Raw genomic sequence first — 12,851 nt, 5'->3', positions numbered from 1 at the left:
AGTATGTGTGTTCGTGATCTTAACATAGGTGGTATTTCTATTAAAGCAAATAACTTAGGAAATACTGTGAATATTGAGATAGGAGTGTGAACAACCTGTGCCAAATTAGACTTTAAATCTATTGGCATTAAAAAGTGAAAACCGCCAGAACTTGAGATAGATGGTATTGGTTCTTACCGTCGATATACTTATAATAATACATACGCATAATACGTAATACATAATACATAATACTTATAATATATACGCATAAGACTTAGTTTAGGCGCAGATCACCGACTTTTAGTCGGCCGATAGTTGGGCCCGATTTTAATTTGTTTCTTAGAAATTGTTTCGATTTCATACATGACATCTGATTTGTTAATATAGTAAGACATACAAGAGCAGACATGAGTCTGCTTGTGACCACGGCTTCAGCTTCTCAGCCGAAACGTCAAGCCGTGAGTACATAATGTAACTCATTAATAAACGTCGCGTGTCTTACTACACTGGTCATCACAAAAATCGACATTTTTTCAAGTCACATTTATTTATTGTATATGTCAGTAGAAACGAGTTTTCCTGTAAAACGTAGGTGGGCCGATTTTTGTGATGACCAGATTTTAATTGAAATGAAACGCGAAAGTTTAAAATCTGATTTGTTGTTCAAAACATTTGTCCGCTCCGCTCCGTTCCGCTTTGGCGGACCCAGGTCACTTTTGAACCTTTGTTTAATACTCCTGTTTATAAAATTATCCATTATCCTCTTAAGCATGTAGATTCTTGAAGTAATGACCATTTGATGACCGTATTTAAATAAGAGTGATCAAGAAGCTAGTCAGACCGGAGTGATACAAAGAAACAACATGTCGTGTCGCTTGGAGCTATTTTCCTTGTTTGCTGGTAAGTACGTCATTTTTGTTATTAATATTGTTTATTTAAGAACGCATCTGTTATATTGTGTGTTTGTATCGGTTAATTATCATTATAAATAATTTATAATTAAAATGTGTGATATATTGCACAAATATAAAAGTAAAATCATGTATATTATTACTGTGCAAAATGTAAGTGTATATTTGGTTAGTAAAACGAAATAAATGCGTTGGGTTTGCATTTTATGAAATACTATTATTTTATAGTTTTTTTAAAGATTTTATTTTGAAGCTGCAAATTGAGTGTTTCAGCATTGTTTTTTCTAAATTTTGAAGCTTCGAATTGAGTTTTCGAGCATTGTTTTGGAATACAAAGCTAACTGCAGAACACTAAGGCTGGGTTGCACCATCTTACTTTAACTTTGACAAACGTGAAAAAACTGTCAAACTCCATACAAAAAACACCGGTTATCGTTATAGTTACGGTCAAAAGTAGGTGGTGCAACTCAGCGTTAGTAGAGCTACAAATCTAGCTGATCACTATGAAATCTTATATGTCTTTGTAATAGGCACTATTTTAAAACCAAATACACAGTCTGATGAGCTGTTTCCTGAGTAAAAACTGAGATATTCTCTGGATCTCTAAATGAAGGTTAAAATAAATGATTCGTTAAAAAAGCTTTAAATTGGTCCAAGTAATGGTTAAGCTGCTAATAAATAAATAATAAATAAATAAATCTTTGGACAATTTCACACAGCGCCAGCTAGCCCCAAAGTAAGCAACTTAATGCTTGTGTTATTGGTGCTAGCTTAACGGATATACTACTTATATACTTTTTTTTTAAATACATAAATATTATACATAGTCACACCCAGACCCGTCACAGAAATTAAAATTCATCATTTCAATTTCTGCCCGGCCGGCAATCGAACCCGGGACCTCTCGGCATAGTAGTCCGTTCTGAACCACTACACCAAACGGCCGACTATTACAATATTACAAATATTAACAAGAATTTTATTGTTTCAGTTCTTATACTCAACCTGGTTAAGGTGAGTACATGCACTTACTAATTATAGAGTACATTGAGTACTTATTTTGAGTTGGAAAAGGGACACATAACTGCAAAAACCATAATATCAAAATTATTCGACTGCACTTTAAAGGACGTTAATGCATTTTCTCTTTGGAGAGAGAACATCCCCTAAATTCTTCTCTAGAAGAGAATTGCTGTCTTAAGTGTTAAATCATCATCAGGCTCTTTAGGAACTCAACTCTCTCAAATTAATCTGATTAAAGGGAGGATTATTATTGTGATTATTAATTGGCCTACACTTTGAGCCTAGGCGCAGACCACCGATTTTTAGTTGGCCGATAGTTGGGTCGAGCTGTTAATCAGTATGGGTATGTATGAAAGTGTGCACGTTACACCGATTTGTTATCGGTCCGTCGGTCGATTCTTCATACAAATTAGAATCGGGCCCAACTATCGGCCAACTAAAAATTGATGGTCTGCGCCTAGGCTAAGCACTGGCACATAAATATTGCATTATTTAAAATGTAGTCTATCCGTGTGGTCTCGGCAGAGTAGAATAGGATCACCTACTCTTCACATCATGGAAGTCGTAAAAGGCAAATGAGGGACAAAAATCCGAGCATCAGGTCGCATTAGCCTAGGCGCAGACCACCGAATTTTAGTTGGCCGATAGTTAGGCCCGATTTAAATTTGTATGAAGAATCGGCCGATACCAAATCGGTGTAATGTGGGCACTTTCATACTCGTACATGCCCATACTGATTAACTGCCCGACCCAACTATCGGCCAACTAAAAGTTGGTGGTTTGTCGTGTGAAGAGTGAAAACTGAAAATCAAATCTTTCATTTACTTTTGTTAAATTAGAGAGGGTCGGGTACTTGCAGGAGTCAAAATGATGATGATGACATGAAATGTCAGATTGTTGTTTCCTCTGTTGAATCATGATTGATATTTTCCCCATTGAGCTGTCATAACGGGATAATAATTATTACTGACGCAGTGCAATTTGAAACTAATGTGCATTATTTATTTCATATTTTTATTTAGGATTCAAACTTAGTTCAATGTATGTTTACAAAATGTTATAAAATTTACTTCCAGGCAGATGTTTGCAAGGACACCAAACCGGATTTTAGTGCACCCGGCCAACGAATCAGCGAGCAAAGTAAGTACAAAATAGCCTAGTGCGTGTCGTGCCACGCGCAGTGTAGGTTCCGTCGTTAACACGATATATTTCAGAAGCAAGCAATTACTTCATCTAAAGTCACTTTTAATATGTATTTTCTTCTAAGGAATTTTATTTAAATGACTATTATTCTTAAACTAACTGACTTAACCATAATAGTTTTCCTTGAAATTATGAACTTTAAATCTGGCAAAATTCACAATAAATAAATAAACAAAATAAATATCCTTGTCATTTTACACTGCGCCGCTAGTCCCAAACTAAGCAAAGCTTGTACTATGGGTACTAGACAACAGATATTAGACAATAATAGTGCTTTTTATGAAAAAAAAAAAAAACACTATTATTGTGAATGTTGCCAGACTTTCCAACCAAACAGTTTTTAGAGGAGGGGGAGGGGGGGGGGGGGCGGGGGACGCCCTACTCGGAAAAAAAATTGGCACTTTAAACGTCAATATTATGCAAACGGATCCCTAAATCGAAAAATAGTCTAAAAAACCGACCGACCAAAATTATAGGAATCGTATGTTTTTTTAGATAATTCTTTAGATGCATGTGAAACCTTTGTTAAATATCTTGTTTTAAATCAGCAAAAGAGCGCCATAATATTTATGTATGTTGTAACCCATTTTTTTTTTAAATTTCAGAATGCCGTGAATACAATTGGGAAAGAAAACGTTTAGAAAAATGTTCTACAGGTCAGTGAAATTAATCTGTATATTAAAGATGTCACCTTGACTAAAGATTTAGATCATGCTATTGCTATTGATCTTTATTTAAATGAAGCTAGGGTATTATTTATTTATTATTATTATTTATTATTTATTTATTCATGAATAGAACGTATTGGTATTAACTAGATTGCTCAATAACTAAAATAGAGTTACATTTTTCAGACGCAGACAGCTTCGAATTTCCGTACGTGGTCAGTATTGTACATATGCCCTTATTTTCCTGTGTACCCTTGGCTGTTCCCTTGATGGTACAGTGGTAAATAAATTTTAACCGCTGTACCCTTGGCCGTAAAACCCAACCAACTTAAATTGTACACGTGACCAAGAGGACAAGCTTTTCTTGAATTTGGCCAAAAAACAAAAACAAATGAAGTTATCAAAAAACAAAAAGAAATCCATGTTGGATGTAGATAAAAGTAAAACCTATTTATTTATAATTAATTAAGTATATAGAATAAAGAAAAATACTCCCACTAAACAAATTTAAATGCACTCTCAAACGATGGTTGATAAAAAAATGTTTTTACTCAATGGACGAATATTTTAATTATTTTAAATCGGGGAAGTTGTTGTAACCTTGATATTTATATTCTAATTTTTGACTACATACTCGGTGACTTTATTCATATCTAATATTTGTGTTCTATTTGATGTTAATAACTTTATTGTTGACATAATTACTTAAAATGACATTGTTTAAATTTTATATTTTTGCATGCCATACTCTGGCGAAATGTGTGATACTACTCTAATCTACTTTACCATCACTTACATGTACCACTTTCAAGCGAAATAAATGATTTGATTTGATTTTGATTTGATTTGAAAAAAAAAAGACGCCATTTTCCTGTACCACTTCTGAAATGTCAAAATTGTAGTACTGTCGACCGTCATGTAATAAAACAATACCGCCATTCCTCTCAATAAAACAAGGTATATCATCGTCAATGCAATTAGCTTTCATGATAAAATTCACAAAAAATTGTCCTAATAAATAAATAATGTAATTATTTTCTACTTTTTAGTGCAGGTTTTTTGGAGTCGTTTTAATTTTTTTGTTAAAATTAATTAATTTAGTTGATTAGTCCTTGTTATTCTCACTGAAGATGGACAGTACCTATGTTTAATGGGATTGAGACTGTAGTTTTCCATTTTAAGTGTAAATAATCTTCCCTACAAATAGAGGCTACCTACTTTAAATATGGGCAACTAAAAAGTATCATCTAACTCCTAACTTACGAAGTTTGACCTTTCATCATCAGCTCACCTAAAACAACTGTATGTACATACCTAAAATATTTAAAGAATTATTCTCCAACTCCTAAGCGTTAAGGAGTTTTACCTTCCATCATCACCTCATCAACATTAGATGATGACTACCAGATGCATATACTTGAATATCTTTAGAATAAATATGAAAAACGATATTTACATGCCTATAAAAAATTGTGTACCCTTTTTTGAAGTCGGTTGAAAATGACGTAATATTGTCTTTATTCTATGTACTTAATTAATTATAATTAGGTTTTACTTTTATCTACATCCATGTTACTTCATTTGTTTTTATCGATGTTCATTTGTTTTTGTTTTTTGGCCAAATTCAAGAAAAGCTAGTCCTTTTGGTCACGTGTACAATTTAAGTTGGTTGGGTTTTACGGCCAAGGGTACAGCGGTTAAATTTTATTTTCCACTGTACCATCAAAGGAACAGCCAAGGGTACACAGGAAAATTTTCCCTTACAAATATGAAAATTATAAATAATGTGACATACAAAGGGTTCCGTGCTATCGAAAAGATACGTTTTATTTCTTTTGTTAATATAATATTATTATGTTCTCGTTTAATGATTTAAAGATAGATTTGAAAACAATAGATAAAAATCAAAGAAATTATTTAACTTAATGGCCACAGAATTATTATTATTATTGTTGCCGTTTGGTGTAGTGGTTCGAAACGAACTACTATTCCGGAGGTAGCGGGTTCGATTCCCGCACAGTACAAACATTTGTGTGCATGAACATATTTATTTGTATTGGACTGGGTCTTTTCTATGTATAATAAGTATGTACATATTTACAAAAAAAAAGTATTCAAGTATGTTTATATCCATTGTCTAGTACCCATAGTACAAGCTTTGCTTAGTTTGGGACTAGAAGCGCAGTGTAAATGTCCAAGGATATTTATTTATTTATTATTATGTAACGCCGTTGGTTAAAATAAAATGCTTATAACTTAACTTACAAAAGCTTGTAATAATGTAATGGAGAAAGACATTGAATAAACAACATTGATATGTATTGTACAGTAGATGACAAGATAAAACTGTGGGACTTCATGTAGTTATAATAAGGGTATTTTTGCAAAAAGAAAAGTATAGCCCGATGAGCTGTCTAATAAGCTATTCTTTTTTAGGGTGCTGTAGGCTACAAGGAAGAAGAAAGTAAAGATTGGGTATTTGCGTGCGGAACATTCCTCATCAGTGAAAGGTATACGGTCACTGCCGCGCATTGCTCAAGAAGAAGACCCGATAGTAGGCCTGAAATTGTCCGTTTTGGCAACAAAAATATAGTTGATGACGTGAGTACTAAAACCCTTATGTAAAACAAGTTTCAATTATAATTATTAGACATTTATTATATCAGTCCGCAGGAAGACGCGCCCGCAGAATTGCCAAGCTTAAGTTGCAAACGACTATTCCCACCTCTCGTTCCCACCGCTGCAACTCTTGTGTAGCCAGGATCTTCAGCTTGACCGCTATAAAAACCAAACCAATGAAGGTCATGTTTGTCCCAGGGAAAGTTTAAACTGTCATGGGACCCTTAAGTGGCAGTAGGCAAGGCATATAACTCGTAGAACTGATGACCGTTGGGGCGAAAGAAAAAAAACCGACGATCTGGTGAAGGTCGCGGGAGAACCTGGATGTGGGCAGCGCATGGCTTTGTGGAAATCCTTGGGGGAGGCCTTAGTCTAGCAGTGGAACGTCATTTGGCTAAACCAAAGAACACACGATAATATCAGTAGGATATAATAAAGGATGGTGGGCATATTGGGCGTTAAACCAACAGAAACAAAAAGTGTACTAAATTAAAGCTTAATACTAGTACTTCATTTCATAGTATGACAACAATCCTGAAATACGCGGGGATACGGAGATAGAGGTCATTGAATATGCAAAGTTTCCATAGTATTTCACATCACAATAGGGTAATAAAAATAGTATTAGGTCAAATTAATTGCTTGTATCGATCATATTGATAGTATTGTATCATATCTTACTGTTTGGTAGTTATTTATATGAAAATATATTTCTGATACTAAGTCCTAACAGATAATAGTAGTTAAATTTCTGTTGGTCTTACGCCCAGATTCCATAGAAAAGTGCCCATCATCCTTAGTAGGAAATTCGAAGCTGATGTCTTCAATGGCGGAGAACTCTATTTCCACAGTGTTTTTTTAATTATATTAAATTTTCGCTTGCAGGTTAAGCGTTTGGATGTTAAAATTCGTAGCGTGATCGTCCATCCGCAATACAAAGCACCGATAAAGAATTTCGACATAGCTTTGATTCAACTGGAGTCTGAAGTACCTTTCTCGAGGTCTATCTATCCAGTTTGTCTATGGTCAAAGAATCTTGATTCGTTCAAGTTTGCTTTTAATCCTGCATGGGGAGTTGAAGGCAAAGAATGTAAGTATTACTATAAAAAACGTAGGTATGTAATGTGTTTAGGAGAAGCCTTTTTCCAACAATGGACGTCTCGAAATAAATAAATAAAAAATGATCTAAACTGTTTATGGCAAATTATTAATACATAATTTACTTTCACTGGCTTTGTGAATCGAGCCTATAAAATCATTCGGCATTGATCGAAAAGTAGGTAATATTTAAAAGTTTATTTACAGATAAAATCCGTAAAGAAATAGCAGTAATGAATGTACAAATTCTGGACCACGACTCTTGTGTGGAAGCAACGAAACCATGGATCACTCGTTTATTTAGAGAACTGAGTCTGCATCAGATCTGTGGTGATGAACAAAAATCAGCTGTCAAAAACTGCCAGGTACGAGTAAGTTTATTTTTATGATTAGTTGGCTTGTTGGGGTGACTTCGTTCGCGAGAAAAAAAAACAGTTTGGCCAGCATAACCCTCATCATCATCAGGTGAACTATTTTACTGTAGGAATACGACTATCTCCAATTTCTTCTTCTTATTAGTTACGCTCTTGGCAGAGCGGTCGTGGTCACGTTGAAGCGTTGTTCACATTGGTTGTAGAGGCGGATACAACTCTTCGCACGATCTCCCGCCATTGGCAGGCTGTCTGGTGCAGTCACGTACGCCAATTTACCAGAGTCAAATGGAGGATACTTATGACTTACACTCCACACGCTAATCACTGCAAACGACAAATAGTACCCGTCTGTAGTCAACATCTTTATTGCATTCCATGTTTTTTAACGCTTTTAAAAACTTCTCCGTAGTCCACTTCAAACTTTTGGGTTTGATTAGAACATGCATTGATTAAATCAATTAATATTTATAATCATATTGTTCGAAAAAGAATTTGGATTTTTAGGCAGGGCCCTATCGCTTGGATGTACCATTTCCAGGGGGAAGAGCTGACCACCCCTTCTGGGTACACCCATGGTTGTGATCTTACTTTTTTCATCCCACACGATGGAAAGTATGTAGGTAAATAAAAATAACGAAAGTTTCTATTATTTGTATTTCAGGGGTCAGGGGGATCTCCTCTGATAACCAAAGGAAGCCTCGACGACAGTGATGAAGACCAAATACCTTATGCCTATGGAATATCCTCCTTTGGGAGAGGCTGCGGAAACATGACCATCTACACCAGGATATCGAGCTTCATCGATTGGATCGAGGAGACTGTGTGGCCGAAGACAACTCCAGCAAACGACGCTATTCACTTTGTTGAATGATAAAGTTAGTGATTAAACCTGAGTATTTTAATCATTGTATTTTAGTAATGTGTTTACAAGCTGTCAAACTTAACCTGTGTAATAAATAAATAATTAAAAAATCATTATTTCGCGGAGTTTTTTTCAACTTCACGTCATGCATGTATATCTGGTACTGGTATACCTACATAAAAGTTTAGGTGTACCAAATACCTACATTTATATTGTAAAATAGCACAAATTAAAACAACATTCTATAAAAAAAAAATTGACCTCTTTTTTGTCGATAAAAATAGGTTTAGTTTTACCTATTTCCATATGTGCACTTTATCAAGACACACTGTATATACTGTGGCAGAACTGACTGACCGATGGGGCAGCAAGGTTCTGGAGTGGAGCCACGTACTGGAAAGCGCGTAGGACCCACAAGGTAGACTGTTGACCTCACAAAGGTAGCAGAAAGGCGCTGGATGCAGGTTGCTACCAACCGGTTTTATTGGAAATCATTGTGGGAGGCCTATGTTCAGCAGTGGACGTCCTATGGCTGAAATGAAGATGATGACGATGAACCTCTCCACACCTGGCTAGAACAGTGCCTGGGATAAAGCGGTTCACTTCGGATGCGTCGTAGGATGAGGAACAAACAATAAAACTAGCCTTAGTCGGATAGCGGAGGACAGGGCTTAGGTAGGCCGCGCCTGACACCGAAATGTTAGTTTTTTCCTTCCACTTATATTATCATCATCAACATAGAGATCTAGAGAGATGCTAACTAATGCGCTGAGTTCGAAACCCAGCGTCTCATGAGAAATTCACACACACAAAGTAATCAAAATAAAAACAATACGTCGCGAAGACTTTGTGTCGTGCACATATGGCATTGAGTGCGGCTATTCGTTCGCATACCAGGTTGCAAGTAATGTACGTACAGCACCACTACATACGCAGTGATTGCGATTGATTTATGGCAAACATGGGTGGTATGAAGTTCGCCAGGTCAGTTATGCTTCAACTACACCAACGCATGCAGATCGCCATCGCCAGCGCGATAATAGGGAAATGACCCGACCGACCGCGACCACATCTGTCATGACAGATCACGCGACCTGAGTTCATTTAGTAAAGTGTTGTGTTATCATGTTCTTAGTTGCGGCTCGGCGAAACTTCTGCGATGGGCAGAGCGGAGCTCAGAGTGATCTATACGAATTATGCTCGACGATACTCTTCGGTGTGAGAGGCGGCCTGCATTACAGTAATATTCCATTTGAGGGAGCGATTTGTCTGGTAGACGGATAGCGGCTCCGACTTGAGCCGTGGCACTCGCTCGGGACCCGCTTATTGCAATTGTACAGCGCTGATAGAAACTGGCAATTTTATAAATGCACTAGCTTTTGCCCGCGGCTTTACCCGAATTTAGGCCTGCTACAGAAAAACCTGGAAAAGTTATAATAGTTAATAATATTTTTCGAGACTCCCTGTCTCATATACCTCGTCTAAACAGACGGACTCACTTTCGCATTTATAATATTAGTATGGATTATAATAAAGGCACAAATGAGGATTTAATTGTCTCTGAATCGTTAAACGTGGTAAAATTGTACGAGTATAAAATAATATTTGTTTAATCTCATATCTCTAGAGATAAGTAGAGACACAGATCAAGGAAAAATGTCTGTGTTTTTAAGCGATTTTGTGAAAAATATTATATTAAACTCGTTGCAGTCGTTGTTCAACTTTTGACAAACTTGACTCTCACTGGTTGGGTTTTTATTGGCGGTCAAGCTGTAGATCCTAGCTATACAGAAGTTGCAGCGGTGGGAACGAGAGGTGGGAATAGTGCTGTTTAAAAAGGACATAGAGATGTCGATATCGATGTTATTGGACTTTGTTACAAAAATCGCCGGTTACTATTGACGGGGACTGTATGGGACCATGTTCGGGATTACGATGCTGTTTTGCTGCCGGTCTGAGGGAGTGATCCGTTTTCAAAACGGATGATTTGATGCTTTAAGATATTGAAGGCTAAGAACGGGAAAGAAATATGTTTTTATTTACAGAAAGTGTAAATAACATACTCAATACTCAACAGTTTATTGCTTCCATAATGTTTAGAAAAGGTGTTATTGGTAAGGTAAGATACGATTATGGACCCTGTCGGGCACTGCATTTTAGGAGAGAGGAAGATTTTTAGATTTATTGCATTAATTATTCTATGATTATTAATTATCAAATTTATTTTTATCTGTATTTATATGTATAACTAATTCAATAATATTTATTATTAACCGACAATATAATATTGAATATAATATTTATTATTAACATAATATCTGGTTTAGCAATGACTTGTTCCTCTAGTTTTGGCGAAAGACGGGGAAATACACTACATTAAAAAAAAATCTTAAACTCATTTGTTTTTGCAAATAGGCTTTTAAAAAGCACTTTTACAAGTCCCAGTATTATCTCTACCACTGCTTCGGGACAATAAATGGGCCAGTGCTGAGAAGAAGCAGCGCAAGAAACTCAGTCACTATTGTCAGCCTCCTTTTCAAGGACTTACAGTCTTTAAAATATACAAATTATAGTCTTAAGTATTGATGCGAGCTAGGCAGTCTGGAAAATTACATCAACTGGTATCTCCTATTTATTTTCTATGTGTTTTCTGAAATATAGGGTAGTACATGGGTAATGCTAGTTAGTATACATACATACACATGTTATTTAAAAGAGAGATTGAGAATTTTGTGAGTGAAAAAAACTATTAAAATCTATTTGAAAAGGTCTTTCATAATTTGAAAAGTGCATTATTTCGAGTGTAATAAATGTAAATGATGACTTCATTCAGACCGATAAACGGCGAATTTTGCGACTTAAGTTTTGATATCAAAGACGACTCTTGACAGACCATATTCAGTTTTACAGCTTCCAACATAACCAAACAGAAAGCGGGGTAATCAAAAACTCGTCGTCATATCTCTAGCGCAGCACCACACGGGCAGCCAGCTTATCGCGACTTGGTGCCACGCCAAAGCACAGGTGTAGCAGTAACTTAAAGAGATAAACATGCAAAAGTACCTACACTAGAAATCTACATAAAATGAGTAATATCATCTATATAATATATAACTCAAAGGTGACTGACTGACATAGTGATCTATCAACGCACAGCCCAAACCACTGGACGGATCGGGCTGAAAGGACAATGTTCGTTCTCCATACATTGTTCGCCGTTAGATCAACAGTGCCGAAATAATACTTTCTAGGTTCTAAATGACACAAATCTTTATGTAAGAACAATTATTCCTGGCGGACCAATTCTATAAACTTATTGATAGCAATATTGTTATCATAACCTCTTACTTACTAGTATTGTATTATATTATTTTATGCACATCGATTTGGGAGATGTTCTGTATTGTAGTTGTCGCAGCCAAATTGTATTATAATATTGGACGGGTTTTGGAAATAGCTCGGCGTTCCACTTTTATGATTTACTTACTTACATTTTGCACGTAAATAAATAACATGAATCCTATGTTTACTTTCCACTCTTGACATTTAACACGTGACTTACCAAACTAACTATCTCCATGGTTACCGTCTTAGTCTATGCATGACTAGGGATTGAACAACTTTTAATTGAATATTATTAACAATTCTCGATAATTATTATCGATTGAAAAATATTCGGTATTTGAATCGAAAGATATATTCAATTTTATCAATATCAAAATATTCAATTTTAATAATAAAATAAATATTATTTACTACCACCTATGAAATGTTCTAAAAATTGCCTGGAGCGCTCCCCCAATCCTGGGTTTTCCCTTTCCAAGCTGAGAGGATATCATTTTGGTTCTATCGATACATTATAAAGGTACTTAATATTTGAAATGTATTACCAATTATTGTTATAAGCATTTTGAGCGAATAAAACTTTCAATTCTATTAGAACTTTAGACATTTCTCTCACTTTAAGCGGCATTGGATTTTTCATCGAATTTTGAAACTGTAACAGATATATTAAAGATGATCCCATATTGTTGTCATTGTCTATATCAGTGTTATGATCACAATTCTTTTTATTTTATTCATGACCTTCGACCAGTTGGACACATTAGAT

At 35.5% G+C, this 12,851-nt stretch overlaps 1 protein-coding gene across 1 annotated transcript; it reads left to right on the top strand.

The window, feature by feature from the left end:
- Positions 1–794: 794 nt before the first annotated feature.
- LOC114353196 (serine protease persephone-like) lies at positions 795–8,856 on the top strand. The gene is made up of 9 exons (XM_028305075.1): positions 795–882; positions 1,885–1,907; positions 2,993–3,056; positions 3,725–3,775; positions 3,974–4,002; positions 6,224–6,388; positions 7,292–7,496; positions 7,712–7,869; positions 8,540–8,856. Exons 1-9 carry the CDS (start codon positions 846–848, stop codon positions 8,747–8,749), a joined length of 942 nt encoding a protein of 313 aa, XP_028160876.1. The 5' UTR covers positions 795–845; the 3' UTR covers positions 8,750–8,856.
- Positions 8,857–12,851: the final 3,995 nt, after the last annotated feature.

This window comes from Ostrinia furnacalis, unplaced genomic scaffold, assembly GCF_004193835.3.
Source record: "Ostrinia furnacalis isolate ACB-3 unplaced genomic scaffold, ASM419383v2 OfSCF0166, whole genome shotgun sequence".
NCBI classification, from domain to species: Eukaryota; Metazoa; Arthropoda; class Insecta; order Lepidoptera; family Crambidae; genus Ostrinia; species Ostrinia furnacalis.
This window is presented reverse-complemented; position numbering and strand designations above follow the sequence as displayed.

Coding starts and splice junctions, on each gene's coding strand:
- LOC114353196 (XM_028305075.1), top strand. CDS start 846: ATGTCGTGTCGCTTGGAGCTATTTTCCTTGTTTGCTG. Junction 3,057..3,724: donor CCAACGAATCAGCGAGCAAA/GTAAGTACAAAA, acceptor TTTAAATTTCAG/AATGCCGTGAATACAATTGG. Junction 7,497..7,711: donor GGGAGTTGAAGGCAAAGAAT/GTAAGTATTACT, acceptor GTTTATTTACAG/ATAAAATCCGTAAAGAAATA.